Source organism: Melanotaenia boesemani, chromosome 24, assembly GCF_017639745.1.
Source record: "Melanotaenia boesemani isolate fMelBoe1 chromosome 24, fMelBoe1.pri, whole genome shotgun sequence".
In the NCBI taxonomy this organism is placed as follows: domain Eukaryota; kingdom Metazoa; phylum Chordata; class Actinopteri; order Atheriniformes; family Melanotaeniidae; genus Melanotaenia; species Melanotaenia boesemani.
The window spans coordinates 20,560,620-20,583,559 of record NC_055705.1 but is presented as its reverse complement, the minus strand read 5'-3'; the positions used below and the strand labels follow the sequence as shown (position 1 = coordinate 20,583,559).

The following is a 22,940-nucleotide window of genomic DNA, read 5'->3' as shown; positions in this document are numbered from 1 at the left end:
ACCAGATAAAGCAGTGATTGCAACATTAAAGCTGAATCTCCTCTCAGGCTGACCTGAAATCAGCAGCAGTAGCGACCACAAAGTAGGTGGATGCTGCCATCTTGTGGTGACATCTCACATGAACAGGAAGTAAGTGAGGAAACTCCCACTTTGGTTTCCTCAGACATGATTGCTGGACAGGTTTGGCAAGTACTAACTCACGACGGTTGAACCCAGCAGCTGCAGTCATGGATGTAAGTGATCTCTTATTTAAATAATATTACTTTGATTACTGTTCGTAATCAGGTATGTGCAGATGTAATGAGGTAGAAACAGTAAAAAGGTTTTGCAAATGAAAATTGGACTTTTCCTTCATTTTACCAGGAGTCCTTTAAGAAAGCAGCCGAGGAGGTGACAGTACTGAAGCAGAAACCGGATAACAGAGAACTGAGTGCACTGTACGGTTTATACAAGCAAGCCACTGTTGGTGACGTTACCGCAGGTGAGTAGATGGTGTAGGAAGTAGTGATTCTTGTGTGAGTTGGAGAGGGGTGGGGTAAAAGTACAAATGAGGTTTGACAAGTCAGGTGAACAATGCTCACACTGATAAGTTGATATAAAGCTTCTTACAACCCAAACCAGACATCTTCCTCAGCCGCGCCTTCGTTGAGTGGGCAGAATGTGAAATTCCTGGAAAAGGTGTGGCCTTGAAGGCAGCATGTTTCTCTAAAATCTCCACAAACTTTTCTGAATGCATAAAACCACCACAGAGCATTTACCAGTATTGGATACATACACATTTTTCAATGGCAGTGGAATCATTTGTTTTGCTTGCAGCAAGCTTAAATTTATAAGGATCTTTTCTTTATTCCTCAAACTAAACTCTAAGATAACAGGGGGAAAAAATAGGCTCCAATAATAATTTTATAGATCTATTCCAAAACTTATTTAGCTCTAGTTTCACACACAATGTAAGAAAGTTCCCTTGGACTGTTTAAATTTCAAACAGATCAGGAATATTATCTGCTTTACTTGAAGTAGAATTTTTGTTTTCACCATTTTATTACCATATTAACCTCAAACCAAAGGGGTTAGTAGTGTTTTTGTAGAGAGTTTTAGAACTAGCTGAATGCAGATAAGTGAGAGTTTACTTTAAAAAAATAAGATTCCATTTTGTCCTTTGTGAAATAAAACATAATGGTTTTTAACTGGGCTGCCCAATAACACAAGAGAGGGTTAGGGTGTACTTCTGAAATGGTTTTATTTTCAGATTTACACTAGTTCATGGTGTGTTTGTCTCCATTCTGGGTTTTTATTGTTACCAGATTTACTCAGCTTAATCCAGGACGCCATAGTCTTAGACTAACTAAAACACCCTTAAACAGATTAGGGAGCTTTAAATTGGCTGGCTTCACTAGGACAGATTAAGGTCTATTCCTGGCTTAGCCCAAATCCCGCCTCAAAAACTGGCCCATATTCTTCACTTTGGCGCCAAATGGATTCATTGTGCCTGAATAGTTGTGAACTCTGAAGACCAATCAGTAATCTCATTTCCACTGTATGATGGGTTCGTCCCGAATGCCTCTGGACCAAGAGAAGTTAACAACACTGCTGGACATAGTTAACATCAGGCTTCTTTTTGCTAAGTATATACATAAGTTGCATTTGTGAGTGTAACTGTGCATTGTAGTGACTGACTGGGTTATTCACTTTATTAATCCTTCATGTATACTCATATTCTTACTGTGTACAAGGTTAACCTGACCCCTGACTGAGAACAATGTGTGCTTGGTGAAAGATTCTAAGTTGCACCAAGGCGTCAAAACAACACATGTCAAGATAAGAACGGCCTCGACCAGAACTCTGTCTTATTCACAGCTACAGTTATTTTTCCCTCCCTCTTTGGGTGAAAGTATCTACACACATTCTTTACCATCAGAACCTCACCTGACTTTGTCAGAATCAGGTTGACATTCTCTTTGTACAATTTTCTTTTCTCTTTTTGTAAGAAACTTTGTTAAACTTCACTCATCCAGACTTGATCTTTTTGTCTACAATTTGACATGAACAGGAAATATTGCCTCTCTAAACCTCCAATGAACACCTCTGAATCAATGGTACCTTCACTCAAATGGAATTTCAGATCACATATTATGTTATTTACCAACTTGAACTGAGGAATTTAAGTTTTAATTCACTGATGAAACTTTGAGAGAATTTGCCACAAAAGGGTGAACCACCATCCAGCCTTGCTTAGAAAGACTAGGACAGGATTTTCACTAACATGCTGAGATAACAGTGGGCAGGCCTGACTTACGGAAATGTACTTCAGTCACACATTCAGGCTATTTTCATTGGCTGTTGCCTACACTGCTACAAAGTTACAGTTGCAAACTGCAAAGCAAGGGACCCACGATTGATGCATGAAATGCTTCAGTGTGAAGCATAATTGGTGGATACTCCTTTTTATACCCAATCTTGACACCCTTACCTGTCACTAGTTAATCTGCTGATTGGAGAACTGTCTAGGACACTGTTATTTACATCTCCTTTGCCTCTTTTCCAATTTTTTCCTGTGTGTGTGTTTCTCCATCCTACTTATATGTGTGTGTGTGTGTATGTGTGTATATATATGTATGTATATATATATATATATATATATATATATATATATATATATATATATATATATATATATATATATATATATATATATATATAGTTTTAGTATTTTTTTGAATAAATTTATCAGTGTCATGACTTAATGATTTGTTTGTACTTGTGTTTGTTAAATAAAGGCTTGATGAATCAACAAACAACCAGTTTAGGTTTGTGTAGCATTTTAGAATTTGTGAAAGACCAAGAATCAAAATTAAAAGGTTTGTTGACTTTTGTGAATTCCAGCAACTGGTGTCTGCTTTTGTATCCACAGAACGTCCAGGAATGTTGGATTTCACAGGAAAAGCTAAATGGGATGCCTGGAATGAAAGAAAAGGTAAAATTTCTTCAATGTTTGCAAGAGCTGATGCAAAAAATTTAATATTTGTAGTCAACCTTTGTTTTATAGAAGAATTATTTTCAAGAGAAGCAAATATAGGCTTGAACGAGTTGAATTTGCTGCATCTAAATTCTGAGACTCACATGTTTTACGTTTTATATTTTCATTACAAACCAACTGCTTTGTCTTTTTCATTAACAGGTTTGTCCAGCGAAGAAGCAAAGGGAGCTTACATTGATTTGGTGGAGAAGCTGAAAGGAAAATATGGAATCTAGACTGTCACTGAAATAAAGCATTCTCTTTTTTTAATCCACTTAAGGCTTTTTGTTTCCGAACTGACTCTAGGATAGAAGCAATTTTTATGTTTGCTAATTAAAAAAGACAACAGGCAGAGACTTAGCAGCTTTAAAAGGGGAGACAGTTGAAACAATCTACTTGTCAAAAAGTAAAATGAACCACCTCTCTTTCTGCTGACCAAAAGTTTCCATTTTAGCATGCTTCCAGTGTTTATGCTAAGCTAACTTTTTAGCTTTAGCTATGTTTAGTTTTTAGACATGGCAGTGGTTTCAATATTTGCTGACAAAAAATACAATTTCCTGTATTTTAAACACTTTTGTCTAAAATAGCACACTATTATATGTATGAAAAAAAGGAAATATGTAGCCTCTTCTAGCTAAAAATAATTACTCATACTAACTGCGTCACTACGTTTCTGTTGTCCTATATGTGAGACAGCATACTGTACAGACCTAAATCTCAGAGTTTATCTCAAATTTATTAAACCAATGGCTCCAAAAAGGAAAAATATGCCTCAATACACTCCTATTTTTTTTTTAAGAAGTCAACTTCACTTATAAAATACCAGGGTTAATGCCCACAAGTCTTTATGATGTCTTTAGCTACATTTACTGATTGGTGTGCTGGGGGACATTTTTTTAAATGGACACATTGTAAGACAGTGAGTAAGACAGATTTTATGTCTGATAACCAAAGTATGATTTCTAGGGGGAAGTGCAATTGCCTTCCAAAGTCAACCCTTTTCTCCCAATTCTTACCCTGGCAGAGGGGTCTTGAAGGGCCTTTATAACTCTATCGAGTAAAATGTTTTTTTTTATGTTAAATATAATAAACTCACCAAAAAATACATTTCATGTTTATTACATTTAGTTTTATCAAAATGTGTAAACCAAATTTTAACAACTGGGTTCTTCAAGGTTTGCTGACAGCTGTTCTTTAAATCTGACTACAAGCAGCCTAAACAAATATTTAACTTCAGCATCTTAAATAATATAAGCAATTATTCTGTTTTTTCCTACATTTAAAGAAAAGTGCTTACTAACTACTTACTAATTTCTGTTTCTGTCTCGTTAAACTATCTAAATGATTTGTAACTAAACCATCACAAGAATCATAATGTAAAATTTTCATGTGGGGATCTGGGAAAATTAATCGTATTAAATTAGCAAAAATGCTAATATTTATTTAATCCTTAGTATATAAACTTTTCAAATTTATTTTCTATTCCATTTTATTTCAACTGTATTGCTATTTCATAAATGAACTTAATAAATGCATACTAACAAGACACTTATGCCTGTCTTTTTATCTCTTTGAAAAGATAAAAAAAAAATATCAAATGTCAAATTCTGATTATCAGCTTTGGAGTGGACATAGGTTAAGTTTAGACTTGAAATAAAATATGAAAGAATTCTAAAGTTATGTTATTATTTGCATAGAAGGAACTTCTTGCTAGTTATAAAAGAATACTTAAAACAATAAATAATTAATTGAATTTACAGTGGTTCTCCCAACATTTGGCTGCACCCTTCACCAGCCTTAGCCATTGTGATCACAGCACGATCCACATTTGTAGCTCTGATTCCATTAGGAATCCGTCTATGTACTTGGCCTCTTCCTCCTCTTCCGCTGTTTTGTCTCCTTCCCATTTCTCCCTGCACCCTCACCCCTCTTCCACGAGGCTGACCTTCCATTTCTGTGCCACAGTAGGCTATCGTAGAAATGGTACACACAGGGCTGCCAACTCTCACGCATTGGCTGTGAGACTCACATATTTGAGTGAATTCTCATTCTCTCATGCTAATCCTGATTTCTCATGCTGAAACATAGGGTCAGGCAATCAGGAGGTCTGGGAGGATTCCCAGTGAGCTGCGTTACTCTTGGGCCGGTGTCCCGGTGAAACAACTAAATAAATAAACGGGCCTACGATATGATCGATCTGAGAAGAATAAATAGCAGAGGGATAAAATGTGGAGCTGGTGGATCCTGTATGTGTAGCAATGTTACTGGTTACCTCCGCCTGCTACACGTGACAATTACATAAATTAATTAACGCCATTATAGCGTTATTTTTGACAGGACTATATAAGCAACAGATAATGAAAGAAATACTCAATGGTCACAGAAATAACTTGAATCTGGCAAAAGTAATAATACATAAAAAATTCTATGAAATTTAACACTGCTTTTTGAACATGCTTCAACAGAATTATTTAAAAAAAATAAACTCATGAAACAAAAATGAACAAAAATGATGGTACCCTTAACTTAATATTTTGTTGCACAACCTTTTGGGGCAATCACTGCAATCAAACAATTCCTGTAACTGTCAATGAGACTTCTGCACCTCTCAGCAGGTACTTTGGCCGACTCCTCATAAGCAAACTGCTCTAGTTGTCTCGGGTTTGAAGGGACCCTTTTCCAGACGGCATGTTTCAGCTCCTTCCAAAGATGCTCAATAGGATTTAGGTCAGGGCTCATAGAAGGCCACTTTAGAATAGTCCCGTGTTTTCCCCTTGGGTGTTTTTAGCTGTGTGTTTTGGGTCATTGTCCTGTTGCAAGACCCATGACCTGCGACCTCCTAAACTGGTGACCAAACTGAAGTTGTAGCAGCAGCCAAGAGATGTAAGTGTCACGATCATGAGCTGTGTGTGGGTCATGTTTGTTTTCTAGTTATGTTTTGGGTTATAGTTCTGGTTTTTGTCATTAGTTTCTGCTTTAAGATCATGGTTTGGGTTTTTGGTTTTGTCATGTTAAGTTAGTTTTTCCCTTGTGTGCTCTGTGGTTTCTGTTTCTGCCTTGTTAGAACACCTGGTCTAATTATTCATCCACTTCACCTGTTTCTCATTACTCCCGTGTATATATATCCTTGGATTTCAGTCACTCCTTGTCAGATCCTCGTATGTCCTCTTATGTGGTCATATGCGGTAAATGTAGTTAGTTTATCCCTGTTGTGATTGGTTCCCTGTCCTGCCTTTTGAGAGAATAAACCCTGTTACTTGTACCGAGTTCTGCCTCCTGCCCTGACTGCCTGCATTTGGGTCCTCACCTCCACTGCAGACCGTGACAGTAAGAATTCAAGCAGCCATATTAACAGTTTGCAAGAAACTGCAAAAAAGTTTGTCTTAGCTGCAATCTGGAAGAAACACTTTTGGATTTTGCTCTAAATAAAATAACTGGTGTTTTTTTTTACTTATTATTTATTTATTTCATTATGATTACATTACTTGACACGCTACAGAAATCACTGAGCAACAACACCCAAAAGGAAATCTATGAAAACATTGTCCTGTTCCTCCAAGGTTTGTGATATAACTCGCACTGCATTTGAATGACTAAAAATGCTAACAAGGACCCACAAAATTTATTTGATCCAGTTTTATTCTAAAGCCTTTTTTTCCTTATAATTTATTTGTAACCAAACTGATGTACATTCATTCATTCATAAAACAGGTCCAGTGCCACTGAAATGTTACAGTGGTGGAAGCTTCTACATCTATCTCAGAAGCATTTTTCTCAGTTTTGGCTTTCCAGATTTACCTACATTAATATCCCTCCTGCCATCTACCTTCAGTACCTCAGAACTGCAACAGTTTCTTAGTCAATCCAGTGTGATTAATAACAACTCGGGCATTTGTGACATTTTCAACAACTTCAACAACACTGCCACCTTCCTTAAAAAAGTATGTCCCTCATTTAAATTAATGACCATATTTACATGTTGGAATTAGCATTCCAGTGTGAATCTGTTAATGTTAATGTCATTGAATGTGTAATTGCATGTACTGTAAATGCCACATTTAGGAGGACGTTCCAGATGATTTGAAGGTAGTGATCCTCCCTTGTGTCTGGCCCTTGGCGCTGAGCAGCTACAGCAGAATTGAAGTCAATTTGTGGTTTAACCTGCTGCTGGAGAACTATTTAAGATTCCTCACTAAAAACCTCATCAGCTACACTGAAGTACAGAATACCACAGGTGTCGCCTTCCAGGAACTGTAAGTCTTCACTGGATGGATGGCATGAAACTCATTTTGTATTACTGTCCTTTTAACAGGGTCAGTTTTATGGGAAACAGCTTCACATACAACATCTGAGAGTTTGGACAGGCTGATGTGTACACATCCATAAACAGCTACTTAAGAGTTGGTAAGCTGCATAAGAGTTTCAGTTGAGTTTTCTTTGTGGTTTTGCAGGCTTCAATATATATATATATATATATATATATATATATATATATATATATATATATATATATATATATATATATATATATATATATATATATATATATATATATATATATATATTATTTTAGAAATATATATATATATATATTATTTTAGAAATATCTGGAGAAAAAGAACAAACGTGCATTTAGACTTCTGCATCATCAAAATCCCAATATTATCATGCAGTGGGTGTCAGTGCACGAAGGTAGCACTTTCGAATGTGATTAATGTTGTATATGTACCCTAAATTTTTGGTTTTGAGTTACCACTCATTCTTTGTTCTTCTAGGCATACCCATCAGGAGTTCCTGATGAGGTGGTCCAGATGCTTGGTTCAGTGTCTCGTGTGGCATCACTTGATGACATCTCTAAGTAGAACATCACTAAAACTGACACCCTGGCAGCTCTCACGAAAACTTCAGATGGAACCTGGGAGACAGCAAACGTAGGAGTAGAGACATTATCAGAATTATAAAACACCAGTTTCCTTCACTTGATTTGATTACTTGATGTTTCCTTCCTTTATATTGTTTAGATCAAAGAAATCATCGAAAAGTATCTGAACACTTCTGGGAAGTCCCTGGGCAGCACTGAGCTGAACATTATTAACTCCTACGTGTGCTCTTTAAACACCAGCACATTAAAAACCATCAGCTCTGACAGTATCAGGTTGGTGTCAGCATGTAGCCATAAGATAGACTTGGCCTCTGTGAGAAATGCCCACCTTCTGAATGTGACGGCATGTTCAGTTGAGCAGAAAAGTGTCCTCTATGAGATCGGTACCTCTTCCTTCAGATCATTTCGTTCCAGTTCCTGAGTTTTACAATTTAATTAAGACCTATCCAGGTGAGAATCCACAGTACCTGTCTAGTCATTTATCAAAGAACTGCTCTCTAATTTAACCCTTTCCTTTCCACTTTGACAGGTGGAGCACACAGAACATCAGCATGGATGTTGACACTTTTAGGAGTCTGGAACCTGATGTGATCACTGTGAGAATAATTAAATATTTTGAAACTTGATTTGAGTTGGTCTTAAATATACTTTTCATAGCTATACAAGGACAATGCGTAAGCCTAGCTTGAATTCTGCTTTCATAGCTCTGTTTTCTGTATTAGTTTTATCAGTGTGACTGCACAATATAGGCCCAAGTCTGTCAGGAGATAGACTGGTCATCCTTTATTCGTAAAGCTGGTAGTCAATCCTAGTAGTCTAAATATAGAGGGCAAGACACTGACCCCTATATTGCACCACAATGTATCACTAGTAGTATGTTACTTTGGGTCGAAGTGTTTGCTATGTGAATGTAGAAAAGAAAGATCATTTCTTTGCTTGTTGCTTTTCCTTTTTAAAATCCACAGGCTTTAGCCGTGACCAACGTGCAGGGCCTCATGGGAAGCCATTTACGTGGTCTGAAGTTGTTTGAGAATGATACTGTGATTCAGACCTGGGTAAACCTGCAGCTGCAGTTAGATCAGGACACACTGGGTGGGGGGCTAATCAGCACCAGGACTTCAGAATCTACACAGAATGCTACCATCAGCTCTCCAACAAAAGGTAAAGATAGAAAGGTTTGTGTTTGCAAGTCCATTATTGACGTATTAAGTGAGTATTTTCCTTATTAAACGTTGTAACTGTTGAAAAATGTATACTCCAAGATTTTGCAACAGCTTAATCTGCAAAAGGTTCAAATGATGCAAAGAAACTGTTACTAACTTACATGAGCACACGCGGGTGCATGCCTTATAAGCTATTTAAAGTTAATTATAAAAAAACTGTGAGGATGTTCTATGCAGAAAGAACTGTTATCATATGGGCGCTAGCTGCTTTCCAACAGGACAGGGCAAAGTAGGCAAGGTAAAGCAAGTTTATTTGTATAGCACATTACATGTACAACACAACAAAGTGCTTTAAGTGAAACATTAAAAGCATTATAGCGGGGTGCAGGAAGCAATAACAAGCGCATTACAAAACAAACTTTAAAAGATGTTACACTTCTATTAAAGGCGACACAGCTAGTAATGTTAAAATTAGCAGCTACAATCAAAAGCTCATCCACTTGGCCCTGTCTGGATAGACAGCCGCCGCACCCCCAGGCTAATGAACTGGTGAGTAATTGTTGCTTCTACAGCTGTTAAAATAGGAGTTGGTCACATGAGCAACCAGTTTTATTTACCAACCCCCATGCACTTATAGAAGCTATTAGCAGCATAGTGGGATTTTTCCACACTGGAGAAAATTAAATATATATATATATATATATATATATATATACATATACAGAGGAATTGAAAGATGACATAATCAATGGTGATGGAGGTATGGTTACCAAACAGAGTCATCCTGTTGTGGTGTTTGTTATGGCAAAATTTTGTGTTCTTCACCTTTTATATTCAAGGTCTAATTCTAGCTCAAACTAGTCCGGGGTTTGTCAAAAATTCTTCTTTTATAGGGGGTTGCAATAGGTTTGACTGGAGCATAGCATTCACATGTCACCTCCCACCCCCACAATCATGCAAAGTCCACTTTAATGTCAAACGCAGATACATACAAATGCATCCAAAAAGTTTTCCAAGTGTATATCTAACATTCAATCATCCATTTATGAAAAATACAGAAGAGACAAAAACAACTTGAATCACATCTCCAGAGAATCAATTGGGAGTCCACTGGTCGTCTGACTGCCTGGAGAGCAGGGCAGCAGGGAGACCTGCGTATGAGGAGACCCACTGTGGCTGACGGAGCCATGATAGCGTCTCGGTTGGGTCGGAAGGTGCTGAGTGAGCCTCCATCTCCTCCATCTTCTCTTAAATTCCTGCTGCACCTTTAAATGTGTACGTCAAACATTTTTTATTCATTCTACACTTTCTCATATTCAGTCTGATTGGCTGACCGGTTCTTACCTCTCCATTCATAAAGCAGTAGAGGACAGAAACTACAAAACCCTTATAGGGAAAAAAAAAGTTAGAGATTTGCCATTATTCCAAGTGGATGCAACATCACATCTTTTGTATATTCACCAAGTTACCTGTGTGGATGAGAGAGCCAGCTCTGCTAGCATCCATATCTTAAACACAGAGCTGCTGACTTCAACAGGTAAAAAAACAAATAGGATGTAATGCAGGCCAAACAGAGCAACCAGAAAAAACGTGGATTTGATAAGCCTCCTGGTGACAGAAAAACAAAGCATTAATGGTAAAAACAGCTGTCATCACTATAAAAATGATTCAAAGAGTTTTATTGAAGTGTAACATCTTGAGACTCTGGAGCCCAAAGTTACCCTATGTTTGAAAAATATTCAGTGTCTTGTGGCTATAAAAGCAACTACGTGTGAATTGAAAGGTAAAAAAGATATATTTGTGGCCTAATCATAATCATTTTCAAACTTTACCAGAAAGTTTTGATATGAAACCTAAACTAAGTTAATGTTTTGCCTACTATTGTTTTACGAGGATTTTGTAACATCTTATGGCATCTCTTCCTCTTATGGCAATGGCATCTCAGATGTGGCAACATTCATATGAACCATATTTCCCTACTGCCACCTGTATGGGATGGTAGTTAGCAAGGTGCCATTTTAAGCTGGGACAGATGTATCATCTTAGTGCTTCATGTCATGTGTGAAAATACAGAGTCATAATGGGGTTTTGAAGGTAATCCCATGGCTGATACGCCTCTGAGCTGGCTCAATGGAGCTTGACACTAACATTATCGTCACTTTGTCAGGAGATAGCAATGGATGGCTGAACTACTTCTGTTTAGCATGTTTGAATTAGGAGGTAGAACAGCGGTAGTTTCACAAAAACGTACTTTTTCTATTTGTATGGCACAAGAAATACGTGAAAGATGCTATTGATTGTATTTACAGGTAGGAAAAAATTACCTTTTATGAAACATTTAACTGGAGGACTTTAAAAAATAACCAGCCATTGTTTTCACTTTTACAAGCACAAACTTTGGCCCAATCTTCCTCTTGGTCCTTCCATTTGGCCCTAATCCTCCATTTTGCAGAGGTAAAGTTTATCTTTCCTTTTGGGATTAAGGTGTAGTGCTCCTCTACCTCTTTAAATGTAGTGTTGGGGTGTGCATTGGCGATCAGATAAAATAGAATCACAGTGTAATAATACTCACTTATACTGGCTGAATTCATTCCTCTGTGCATCAGGCATCCTGAGTTTGCTCACTATTATCCTCAAAATACCCAAGAAAAAGATGAGATTCATCTAAAACCACAAAAAGTATTGTTGTATTCTAATTTGAAAAGTACATCATTAAATATTTTGAAGAAAACATATATGAAGTATTATGCTGAAGATTAAATACAAAAATGTATCGGCCTACTATTCTTATACATCTATGCTAATGATGATACTAGCTAATTGCAACAGCTGTTTAGCTTGCAAAGTGAACAATGTAGTGAATGTTAAATGTTTCAAGGCAGGAGCCTCTGCTAATAGTTGACATCACAAAGATAAAAGCTGCATAATTGCCTTTACATTTTGTCCATAGTTATGGCTTCTTGTTTAATGTATACAAATATAGGTGTGTAAAAATAAGAGCTTTTCTATTTGCGAGGCTGCATTCATGCTAGGTTTATTGACTTCATATATTTATTTTGGCTTTAAAGTGAGTAGGTAATTAATAGTCACTTGAGATTCTGACAGTTTAGTTTTATACTTTAGAGGCAGAGTTAAAGTGAACCTCAAACTTTTTTTTGTTTTTTTCTGAATTCTATGGTATGCTAAAGGGTTTAGCTTTACATTTAGCATGGAAACGGGAGTGTCTTCCCGTTCTCAAGATGGTGGCACGATATTTCCTGATATAACAAGCTGTAAACTTTTTATTTCTCATTTTTACAGAATCAGCTAGCAGTTGCCTCATTTCCTAGCTTTATTCTATGCTAAGCTGACTAGCTAATGGTGTTAGCTATACATTTAGCATACAAATAGGAGGGGTTTTATTGTTCTTATTTTAATACAGGCAACATGGTGAAGAAATGCTTTTGCTAAAATATCAAGCAATTTTTGATATAATGGAGTAATAGCTAGGAAATTTAAATAACTAACACACATACACAAACACAAAAAAGAAACAAAACTTTTACAGATATAGTTAGAAGAACGGGCACCCGAAGAATCCACCAAATCCATTCGTGTCTCCTGGTTTCCCAACAGCTTTGGAAGGAATATACAACATAATTGCAAAATCAAACTAAATGATAAAAACATGTATATAAATGGAAAAAAAAGCATATTTTTAGTTTCTTACCCTTCATTTTCACAAAAATACTTAGCACATCCCCAGCAGACAATAACAATAACTGGTAAACCTGTGTGAGCAAATAAATCTTGGTTAAAGTTACAGAGACACAGAAACAGTATTACATGACCAAACAATAAAACCATGTGATGATGATGATGCAGTACCCCAGCTTAAGACGATGTACCAGACGAGGTGTTTCTTTAAGGAGAAGAAAGAGCGGCTGACCAAAGTAAACAGGAAGTGACCCTCCACCAACAGCCAGCTATAGTTGGCAAGGATGGAGTAGTTGGAAAACATCAGCACGATCTTACACGCCACCTGCCGCACATTGTTAGATGGGAGAACATGTTCAGCATTGGTAACAGCCTTGAAAAGAAAACCAGTAGCCCCTTTAACATGGTGGTCAAAGTAAACTAAACTCTGATACTCTCAATGGGCACGGGAGTAAAAGAGGCAGAACCTGCTTGCTTTGGGTGTTCTTTCATGAATCAAGCCTTCATCGCAGCATGAGAATACTACAACACGACTTTTACAACTACATTGGATGGAAAATGGTGCGAGGGATATATTGTACACTTATTTTATACAGCACACTGCACGCCATTGCTGCCTCTGATTCTGCAGTGTTAAAGTACACACTGGCAAGAGATTAAGTTGGCTTGTTTGGTTGATTTGTGAATAGGAAAAGGCAGCACAGAGAGGGGCTCATTGTGGCTTTGTTGGATTGTGATTTAAAAAAGAGCACAAATTGTGGAAAATTAGGGGAAATGCTTCACAGAGTTTTAGTCTTGATTAAGGAATCCACTTAATAGCATCTGTTGTAGCACTAATTAATGTTTTACACATTGTTTACTCAGAATATGAAAAAAAATAATAATCTAAATTGATTTCTGCTGCCTGGCAAAAAGTATTTAGTAAGTCAACAACAACAGCTGTTTCTCCCATGTCCAAGGTTAGTGCTAATAGCCCTAAGGCTGAGAATATACACGCTTTCACATTGTTTTGTTTGTTTGTGGACGTCCTCAGAGATTCATGGTACACATTCATAAACTGCAATATGCGAGTAACCAGTAGGGGCAGGGCAGACCCTAACCAAACGTAAGGTCTGAGGATTGAAAGCAGTAAAAATGAACGAATGTTACAATGAGGAGACAAACCATGCTTCTTTTAGTGGCCTTACAATACCGCTGCTGTCATTTTTCTGCCATGAATGTACCAAATGCTAACCTCCTCTATTAGTGGCACATTTATTGTTTTATTTATACTCTACAAATTCAAAAACTCTATCTATCTGAATCTATCTGAATTTACCCCCAGTGGAAATATATTAATAAACAAGTACATTCTCAGCCTAAGTGTCCTGTATTTTATAGTGCAAATACATTGAGTCAGTAGTACATCCATACCGGGTAATAGTCACAGTAATAGAAGTCTTCATCTGTAAATAGCAGAGTGTCTCGGATAAAGATGAATATGGCTCTCAGAATGAAGGAGATAAACAGCTGGATGTGAATGTAGTTCCTGGTACAGTGCAGTTTCCTGGAACAGTATTAACTCAGCATTAAATTGTGTTCAGGTCAATAATGTGCAGCCAAAAGCTAGAAAAATAGGCATGGCAGTTTATGTTGATAAGAATGGGATAAATGTTTCTCACCTAAACAGGCAGAATATGGTGATAGCAATGGCCAGAGAGATGAGCGAGAGCGCATATCCAGCTGTGTACATGGTTTTCACGTAAGAGAAATACAAATGGGAGTCTGTGGACTGAACAATGCAAAATAAACAGCACAAAGAAAATAATTTGACATTTTCTTATTAGAAATCATATTTGTACTTCGACTTATTGAATCTGCTTTAGCCGAATTTATATAAAATTAGATAAGGGTCAGGTTTTCAGTAGCAAGTATCACAACTATGTTCCATAACATGCCAACTCTGTTCAATTTCTGTTTTACAGATGCTATATTGTTAGCCTAATAGCTTAATTGCCTAAGTCATGTTTCAACGTTTTATAAGGAATAATACGCAGTGAATCAGTGTTGGAGAGTAGTTAGGCAGATATTACAAGTTGGCCAAAATGTGACTCGGGCAGTTATGCTATGAAGATAACGATATATAAGCATTTAGTTTGGCAATTACATTTAATTACTGAACATAGCAGCAGGGACCTGGTTACTCTTCATTCACAGATGCACAAGACAAGGGTTGGGTTAGCTAGTTTGTAGCTGACCCTCTCTATTTCTGATACCTTTAAAAGTGTATTTAATATTATGTAGAACGATTTCTTTTATGTTTATATGCTAAAATCAGTCCTGTTCTTAAATCTTTACACTGGCTGCCAGTTACCTACAGAATCGATTTTAAAGTGCTGCTGCTAGTCTATAAATCACTCAGTGGTATAAAAATACTTGTCTGATCTTCTTGAAGTATACAAACCCAACAGGGCTCTGACATCCTTAGGAAGAAGTCAGCTGGTAGTATCACCGGTCAGAACCAAGCTGCTTTCAGCTAGTATGCAGCACATAGATGAAACCAGCTTCCCGATGACCTTAAATGCGCCCAAACTCTAACCACCTTCAAAACTCAGCTGAACCCTGCTGTTTGCCGGTGCCTTGTGATTGGTTTCACCATGTGCACTGCATAGCTTTTCTTTTATTTTCTTTTTATCATCTGTATTTTATTTCTTTTTATCTCTTTATTTTTTATTGTTTCTATAAAGCACTTTGAATTGCCTTAGAGAATGAAATGTGCTATATAAATAAAGTTGCTTTGCTTAAAAGTGATATTACTAGAGCCTGGACAGAGTTAGCATAGCTTAGCATATACCAGAAGAGGGGAAGCAAAGTACATGACTAACCTAAATGTTAAAAATGTACAGATGTGAATTGTTTTCTGCATGGTCTTTAAGCATGTAACTTCTCAAATCCCTAGCTTTTACTTTAGCTTTTTAACCCTTGGACAAAGCTCTGCTAGCTCAAACCCTTTTGCTTCTGAGTCTATGCTAAACAAGTAATATCACGTTTGTCATCCACAGTAAGAATTCTAAACTGGGAATGATATCCAGCCTTAGTCGACCACCTTTCAGTTTGCAAGTAAGAGAACCAGTAGGATTTGCTCACTGATCATACTAGCTCAGTGCTTCCCAAACTGAGGAAGAGGCCCATAATCATGACAAGGGAGGAGGGGGGGCACAGCAAGGTTAAATAAAACTTAACTTAGTTTTTGCACTGCTTGCAAAACATAGAATAGAATAGAAATACTTTATTAATCCCTTCGGAGAGCCCTCAGGGAAATTTGGGGACATGGACACACTTGTGAAAGTACCAATGTGCAAATGATGATGAATCAAGAACAGAGATTTATGCTAAACAAAAAAACCAAAATGACATCTAAATATGATGAGGCATGTGTTGCCCTGGGCTTAACCAGGTAATGTTCAAGTAATGGTAATAGTCAATGGTGGTTAATGAAGAGAAACCACAGTGTGTTGTCTCAAAATATTAGCATCTGACAGTATGAATTATTTTGGTATCAGTTTTTACCTGGTCCAATTCTTCCCTCATGTGATGGTTTACCTCAGGCTTGTACTATCAGACTTTAAACCTGTTTATTTCTTTCAGCTAGCATACGATTGAATCCATTCTTAACATTCAGCATTAAACATTCTTTAATTTGTTTAACTTTTCTAACCTAATTTCATTCCTGCAGCTTTTGTTTTGACAGCCACACATGATTTGCTGGATATATATTTTTTTTATTTAATTATTTGATTAAGGACATCACATTCAGATACAGATTGTATGCTGGCCTGACACTTCTTCTTTTATCCTCCATTTGTCATGCTTCTTTAAATGTTTTAAGGACACATTTCACACCAGATATACCAGATTTTTAGCTGATAGCTTGATCTAAGACTGGTTTATCATTTGAGTTAGGCATCTACGACTTTCCTTTGATAATGGACAGGTACAGAGATTGCACTGAAAACGAGAGCTAAATCAGCATACGTCCAAAGAAAATCTATGCAAGAAGTCCAGATTGCCTGGAGAGCTTAACACTCAAGACCACTTTAAAAGATTACAAGCAACTCTCGCTGTTTGGAAGTAAAATACAAAGAAACGAGGAATGATTTTTGCCTAATTGTTTATATATAAGATAAACTACACATAGTGCGCAGATTTTAGAAACTACCAACCTCTCCAGGAAGGTGAAATGTGTCATTGAAACCACATGCATCTTCATGTGGGATCAGTGGGTCTGTCCATCCATTGACAGTACAATTGCGATAAACTTTGCCTGCAAAATACAAATAAAATCACACGTTTATCTGTCATTTCAGGGTGAAAATTTTATCAGACAGAACAATGCTATGACGAATAATAAGAAACAAGAGGCCAGTGGTGTGCAGTTTCTGAACATCAAATATTAGACCTGGTGAATGTGATTTAAAAAAAAAACACATTCATGTTGTCTCTCCAATAAACCTCCAGCTCTCCAGATAATTTATGAAGGAATCTATCACCTTTGTCTTCCAACATAAATCTAATACTCTTTTCTCATTATGAAAAAGTGACCATGTGTACACAAGCTTTTTATGGCCGATTGTTTAGATAGATGACCTGAGAGGAGGAAGATGTCTCACTCCCTTATGAAAACAAATTTGTTTTTGCTGGCAAATAATTAACCAGTGCAGCGTTGTATGGATAAGAGGTATCAGTGTGTGTGTGTGTGTGTGTGTGTGAATGAGCGTATCTCACCTTGTGAATTAAAAAACTCTGGGCACGGCTGAGAAACTGTTTCTCCAAGAGAAGCAGGTGGCCAGCAGTTCAAGTCATCCCACATTCCCTGGCAGTGCACACTGATGTTGTTTTCTCAACAGAAAAAAAGAGAAATGGCACATTTTCTGGTTAAAGTTTGCAACCCCATGTCCAAAAAAAGTTGGAATGCTGTGTAAAATATAATTTAAAATGCAATGATTTGCAGTATTCTTAATAGAACATAAACAACACATCAGATATTGAATCTGAGACATTTTACCATTTCATTGGAAATATTAGCTAATTTTGAATATGAAGGCAGCAACACATCACAAGTTTAAACGGTGATGTTTACCATTGTGTAGCATCTCTCTGTCTCTTAGCAACTGTCTGTAAACATCTGGGGATGTGAGAAACAACATGACAACACCAAGTTACAGAAGGATGCAGTTTTACTGGGTTTTTTTTTGTCAGATGCTGATTCTTGGAAACATTTGATGACATTCTGCGCTGTAGATGGTGGAATCTTCAAATTATTCATAATTTTATGTTGAGGAACATTTATCTGAAAATGTTCCACAATTTTAAGACTCAGTTTGTCTGAGATTGGTGAACCTCTGTCCATCTTTCCATCTGAGAGACTCTGCCTCTCTGAAATTCTCCTTTTATACCCAGTCATGTTACTGACGTGTTGCCAGTTAACTTAATTAGGTATCAAATGTTCCTCCAGTTGTTTCTGATTTGTACAAATTGTTTTTCCAGACTTTTGTTGCCCCTATTCCAACTTTTCTTATGATGTGTTGCTGGTATCAAATTTAACATGAGCTCATATTTTTCAAATGATGGTAAAATGTGTGTTTTGATTTTCTGTTTGGAATGAAAAATGGTTTAAGAGATTTGCAAATCCTTGCATTCTGCTTTTGCTTTGATTTAATAAACTTTTTTGGGGGAATTTGGATTACATAAACTATAATAAGCAAACCAAACGCAGGCTTGAACACTAAAAAGTGGTCCTGAAAATGGATGGCTGGACTGAACTTGAATGATTTTTGATTTTGTACCTCAAATCAACCTTACACATGACTCAGTTACTAAAGCATAATCATTGTCCTCCGGTGTGCAGTGAATGGCTGTTTAGGTTTAGTTTGTAGATTTCAAAGTGCATTTTGTTCTATGACCACTAGCTGTCACTAAAACATTATTTTTTTTGTAAATTAAAAAGCTCAATTCAATTATTATACTGACTTTAGACATTAGCAACAAACCTGAGCATCAAATTCTTTCCAATGGCAGATTTTAATAAGTATTTTTTCTTTTGTGGGCATCACAATATGTTATTAATGTACAACTCAGAAACTGACTTACCTGGTGCTTTATGTGACTCCAACAAAAAATCATTCTTGCACTTTTCTTCCTCTTTTACAAGATTGGGGTGAGGATGACAGCCTGCTGATGACTTCGCCTGAAAAATATTTTTAAAAAGAAAGAAATGCTGCATTTGATCTTTAAATGATCATCTATTACTATAAATAAGGCACCTATTTCCTCACCTGGGGTAAAAGCAACACCCCAATGAGTACAACTTTCTTCATTATTTAGGACAGGGTCCCTTTATCTGCCGAGGATGCGCACCTAGGTTCAAACTCCAAGCCACATATCTGATCAGAGTGAAAAGCGCAGATATATGAGCCCAGAAAATCAAACATGGACTCATGCAGAATGTTGACAATTATGCACTATCACAACAGTAATAGGCGCTGCTGTAAAGGTAGCTTGAATACAACCGGAAATGCCTTTATTGGTAATCAAAATAAATCATTAATGTATTTGCACGCTAAATAAAGGGCGTGAATGTTATTGCAAAAAAGACTTATTCTCAATACAAATAACAATGAATGTCTTTTTACTTTAATCTTATATTCTTAAACGAATGTAAACTAGTGTTACACGCTACCAAAAGTTGTATTTTGAACGGAAATTACGTGCTTGTGGTATCATTGTAGCTAGCTTGATAGAGGCTACTTGAAAGCTCAGTCAACGAATCACATTCGCTCCCAGCTCCCTTTTCCCCGCCCCTTCACAACCCAAGTGTCACTATGGTAACGATAGCTTTGGTGGCGTCCTTACCATTAACAGAAATGGTTCAAACGAAAAATATCTCCGGTACAAAAAGACACGGAATATAGCTGGTTTATTTTGGAAACTAAGAACAGCTTTTTGTCCGTATTATAAGTAAGTCGTGGAGTTACAATCTGAGAAGTTTTATGTCTTTATAAGTTAAAGAAGCACGTATAAAGTCGCCTTTCTCGACATTAACGTGAGCTTACATGGAATAATGGCTTGTGTCGCTTCTTTATGTTATCCTCCTTGCTAATGCTTAACCTAATTTTGACATAGGTAATTGCCGGTTTTACTGCATAGATACGGTTGAGAGATTATAGATTCTGGAAGTTTAGCTAATAACTTAAATATACGTAGCAACTACTCAAGTGAGGACACTTAATTAACTTCAGTTTGGTCACATAAAAATAACCTGACGCCTCTCCTCTTGTATGCTAATGACTTGGTTCTGGGTTTACCCTTGTAAGATTTCCAAAGTCACAGCTGTCTCCTTGACTCTCCTCCAGCCTTCTGTCATTTCTCCAATGAGGAGCCAGAGCTGACCTTTTGCCAAGATGGAGGTGGCCCTGTCTGAGCCCCTCAGGAGGGGGACACCACTGCCCCTGAGCCAGCTGGTGGAGGAGAGGAGCAGAGCCAGCATCCCCAATCATCTGCTGGAATCGAGTATATGTCAAGCATCATCTCTGAAACTGCAAATTACATACTGCTGTTAAAGCAGTGCCAGATACTTTTTGTTGTGTTAAATCCACTCTGTTTATTTTCTCCTAAAATTTGTATTTGTACACTAGTACATGTCTTTTTTTCCTTATAGAAATCCACTCCAAACTGAGAAGCAACAGTCAGATCCAGGCAGAACCCCCAGAGCTTCACTTCAGTGGGTTCAAACTCGGAGGGAGTTATGTAAAGATCCTGGTGAGGGAACTCACCTGGTGTTGGGACTTTTTTTTTTGTCACTTTCTCCTTAATGAGTTATTTAGCTTTTTTTTTTTTTGTCAATCTTAAGCGGCCTCAGCTGTAAAGTGGTTTATAGATTCTACCCTGGTGTGAAATGCAGGCAAATGTGATGAGTAAGGGAGAGCCAGTAGGTTCTTATAGAGTACAATTTCAAGCTAATTTACACAGATTAAAAAATGGTCATCACCAGTCCCAAGAAAAAGGTGATTCTTAGATTTAGTTAGACTTTTTATCTTATTTATTTTATCTTTATATTAATTTTTAACTGTGTGAACTCAGAACATTGTGTGTTTTAATTAAGCAGCTTCATTCTCACTGATATACATTCATTTTCTTTCCATTTCAGGCCTATAACATGCTTTACAAAGGTTGGGATATGATTTTTTTTGTGAAAGTTACGAGTTAAAATTGATGTTATTTCAAGCAGGTGATTGTAGTCATTATTTGGAGTCTTTTAGAGCAAATATGGGCAGTGAACTGTTGTGTCTATAAATGTGCAAGAAAATCATACAAGTCTTAACACCAGGTGCTTTACAGATCAAGGTTGAAGGGGATTAATCTGGTGTCTAGCTTAGTCTTGCACCTTTCCCTTTTACATGTGGGAATTCTTCCAGATTCCTTGAATTTTTTTTAATGCTATGCAAAATAGAAACAGGCAAATCTCCAGTCCTGCAAAAAACATAATTCATCAATAGCAATTATAACCACAGGCAAGTGTTGCCTTCAAGACCACAGGTTTTCCACATTCTGCACACATTACAAAGGCATTGCTGAGGAAGAAGAGGGTGTACGTACTGTACTGACCTTCCTACAGCCCTGACTTTGCCTTGCAGGAAGAACAGAACAGGCAGGAAGAACTTCTAGGTCTGAAATGGATCTCTTTACATATATTTGTTTCATATTTTCTGTAATGAAATCAAAGGAAAAAAAAATACTTGTCAAGAATTTATTACACCAGGAGAAAGTTTATTTTTTTAATGAATAGGGGCTGATTTTAAACTGCATGCCTGGATGTAAATTACTTTCTCAGATTCACATGATTAGTTGAAAACAAATGAATTCTTCTTTTTCCTTTTCCTTTGCAACAGAAACTGATAAACATTTCATCTGATGTTGTGAATATTCATATAATTCCAACCCTAACCAAGTACTTCCAAACAACTTACACCAAAAAGGTATTCAATGTCTTGGATCTAAGTTAATAATTCCACATATCCATAAGTACAATCATCATCATCCCTCACAATTCAAGCGTTTCTTTCCATCCAGTATCGACTCATCCCAGGCCTCGCCTACAGTCTGAAGGTCGGATTCTGTCCAGATGAGTGGCGTTACTTCTACGACTGCATTCGTGTTCACTGCCAGGTTAGCTTATATCAGTTTGGATGGTGTTTGTTCCGAAAGTCATGTTTTCTTTCTCACAGTTTACATTTAAGATAAAAGCATTGCTAGCCAGCTACCGTAAACATCTCTTATTTTACACCTTTCATAGTCTGGCAAACATTTTAACAGCAGGAACAATTCCAAGCTGTTTTACCTTTTCTCCTGACACATCTCTGTGTTCATCTTAAAGATTTCTCTTATCTTGATCCTTCTTTTACCCATTGTCTTCTCTCTGATGCTTTCTTTCTGTCCTGTTCATTCCACCCGCCTACGCACTTTCAAAGGGGGAAGAGAACCTGTTAATTCCAGTTCATGCTTACCCTGTCATCGATGACCTGCACATCCCTCCTCGTATTGACTTATCAGCCGTACCACTTGGACAAAGGTTTGTGGAGATCTGTGATGGAGGATTTTTTACCTTCTATCTGCCTGAGGTCTTCCCTGTCTCTTTGTATTCTTCAATACAATCAAGCGTGCTTCCTTTCACCTATTGGTGTCAAATCACAGAAAAAAATAGTTTTATCTTTTTCTTCCCGGTCTCTAGTGTCTGCCATGTCATTCCTCTGAGATGCAGCTGTCCCATTGACTTTGAGTTTCAGGTGTTTGTTGTTCAGCCACATGAGGCCTTCACCATCCATCCCCTCACAGGTATGGTCTCATTAACCTCTTAACACCTGAATTTATTTACAGGCATATAAAAACAAAATAAATACAGAAACAATATACTGAAAAGAAAAAAAAACTGTAATAAAATAAACTATAATTAATAAATAATAAAGCTTGTCACAGATTTACCACAGCAGGTGTTAAATAATTTAATAAAAAATCCAAAATATATGTATATAAAAACATTGGATTATAACACAGTGTTATTCTGACTAATTTAAGCATTTATATGCAAAATAAAATGGATGTATAAAGTTTTTCCTCTATTGTTGTCATTTAACCTCCTAGATTGAGA

The 22,940-nt window shown here is 36.9% G+C and overlaps 3 protein-coding genes across 7 annotated transcripts in view; 2 read left to right on the top strand and 1 right to left on the bottom strand.

The window, feature by feature from the left end:
• Nucleotides 1–123: 123 nt before the first annotated feature.
• On the top strand, nucleotides 124–3,290 carry LOC121635475 (acyl-CoA-binding protein-like). Its single transcript, XM_041978636.1, has 4 exons — nucleotides 124–233; nucleotides 364–481; nucleotides 2,912–2,974; nucleotides 3,179–3,290. Exons 1-4 carry the CDS (start codon nucleotides 228–230, stop codon nucleotides 3,250–3,252), a joined length of 261 nt encoding a protein of 86 aa, XP_041834570.1. The 5' UTR covers nucleotides 124–227; the 3' UTR covers nucleotides 3,253–3,290.
• Nucleotides 3,291–7,405: 4,115 nt separating this feature from the next.
• Nucleotides 7,406–22,940, top strand: part of cfap221 (cilia and flagella associated protein 221) — a 34,448-nt gene continuing 18,913 nt past the window's right edge. Inside the window, exons 1-7 of one of the 4 annotated variants that reach the window (XM_041978628.1) lie at nucleotides 7,406–7,420; nucleotides 20,149–20,305; nucleotides 20,454–20,554; nucleotides 21,685–21,771; nucleotides 21,866–21,961; nucleotides 22,264–22,364; nucleotides 22,524–22,627. In XM_041978628.1, coding sequence (XP_041834562.1) covers nucleotides 20,197–20,305; nucleotides 20,454–20,554; nucleotides 21,685–21,771; nucleotides 21,866–21,961; nucleotides 22,264–22,364; nucleotides 22,524–22,627 — 598 coding nt within the window. In that variant the 5' untranslated portion in view covers nucleotides 7,406–7,420; nucleotides 20,149–20,196. Of the gene's footprint in view, nucleotides 7,421–11,447; nucleotides 11,516–19,604; nucleotides 19,754–20,148; nucleotides 20,306–20,453; nucleotides 20,555–21,684; nucleotides 21,772–21,865; nucleotides 21,962–22,263; nucleotides 22,365–22,523; nucleotides 22,628–22,940 lie in introns of those variants that run through there. The other 3 variants (XM_041978627.1, XM_041978629.1, XM_041978626.1) reach the window with 3 other exon arrangements.
• Nucleotides 9,936–19,453, bottom strand: LOC121635472 (secretin receptor). Of its 2 annotated transcripts, none has more exons than XM_041978633.1 (13): nucleotides 19,072–19,453; nucleotides 18,887–18,983; nucleotides 17,522–17,635; nucleotides 16,960–17,060; nucleotides 14,419–14,528; nucleotides 14,171–14,303; nucleotides 12,929–13,082; nucleotides 12,771–12,831; nucleotides 12,607–12,676; nucleotides 11,634–11,725; nucleotides 10,531–10,669; nucleotides 10,406–10,447; nucleotides 9,936–10,326 (listed from the first exon to the last, which is right to left on the bottom strand). In XM_041978633.1, the coding sequence occupies exons 1-13, from the start codon at nucleotides 19,111–19,113 to the stop codon at nucleotides 10,141–10,143; spliced, it is 1,341 nt and encodes a 446-aa protein (XP_041834567.1). In that variant the 5' UTR covers nucleotides 19,114–19,453; the 3' UTR covers nucleotides 9,936–10,140. The 2 variants fall into 2 exon arrangements, with proteins under 2 accessions (XP_041834567.1, XP_041834568.1); XM_041978634.1 differs by having other exon boundaries at nucleotides 12,631–12,676.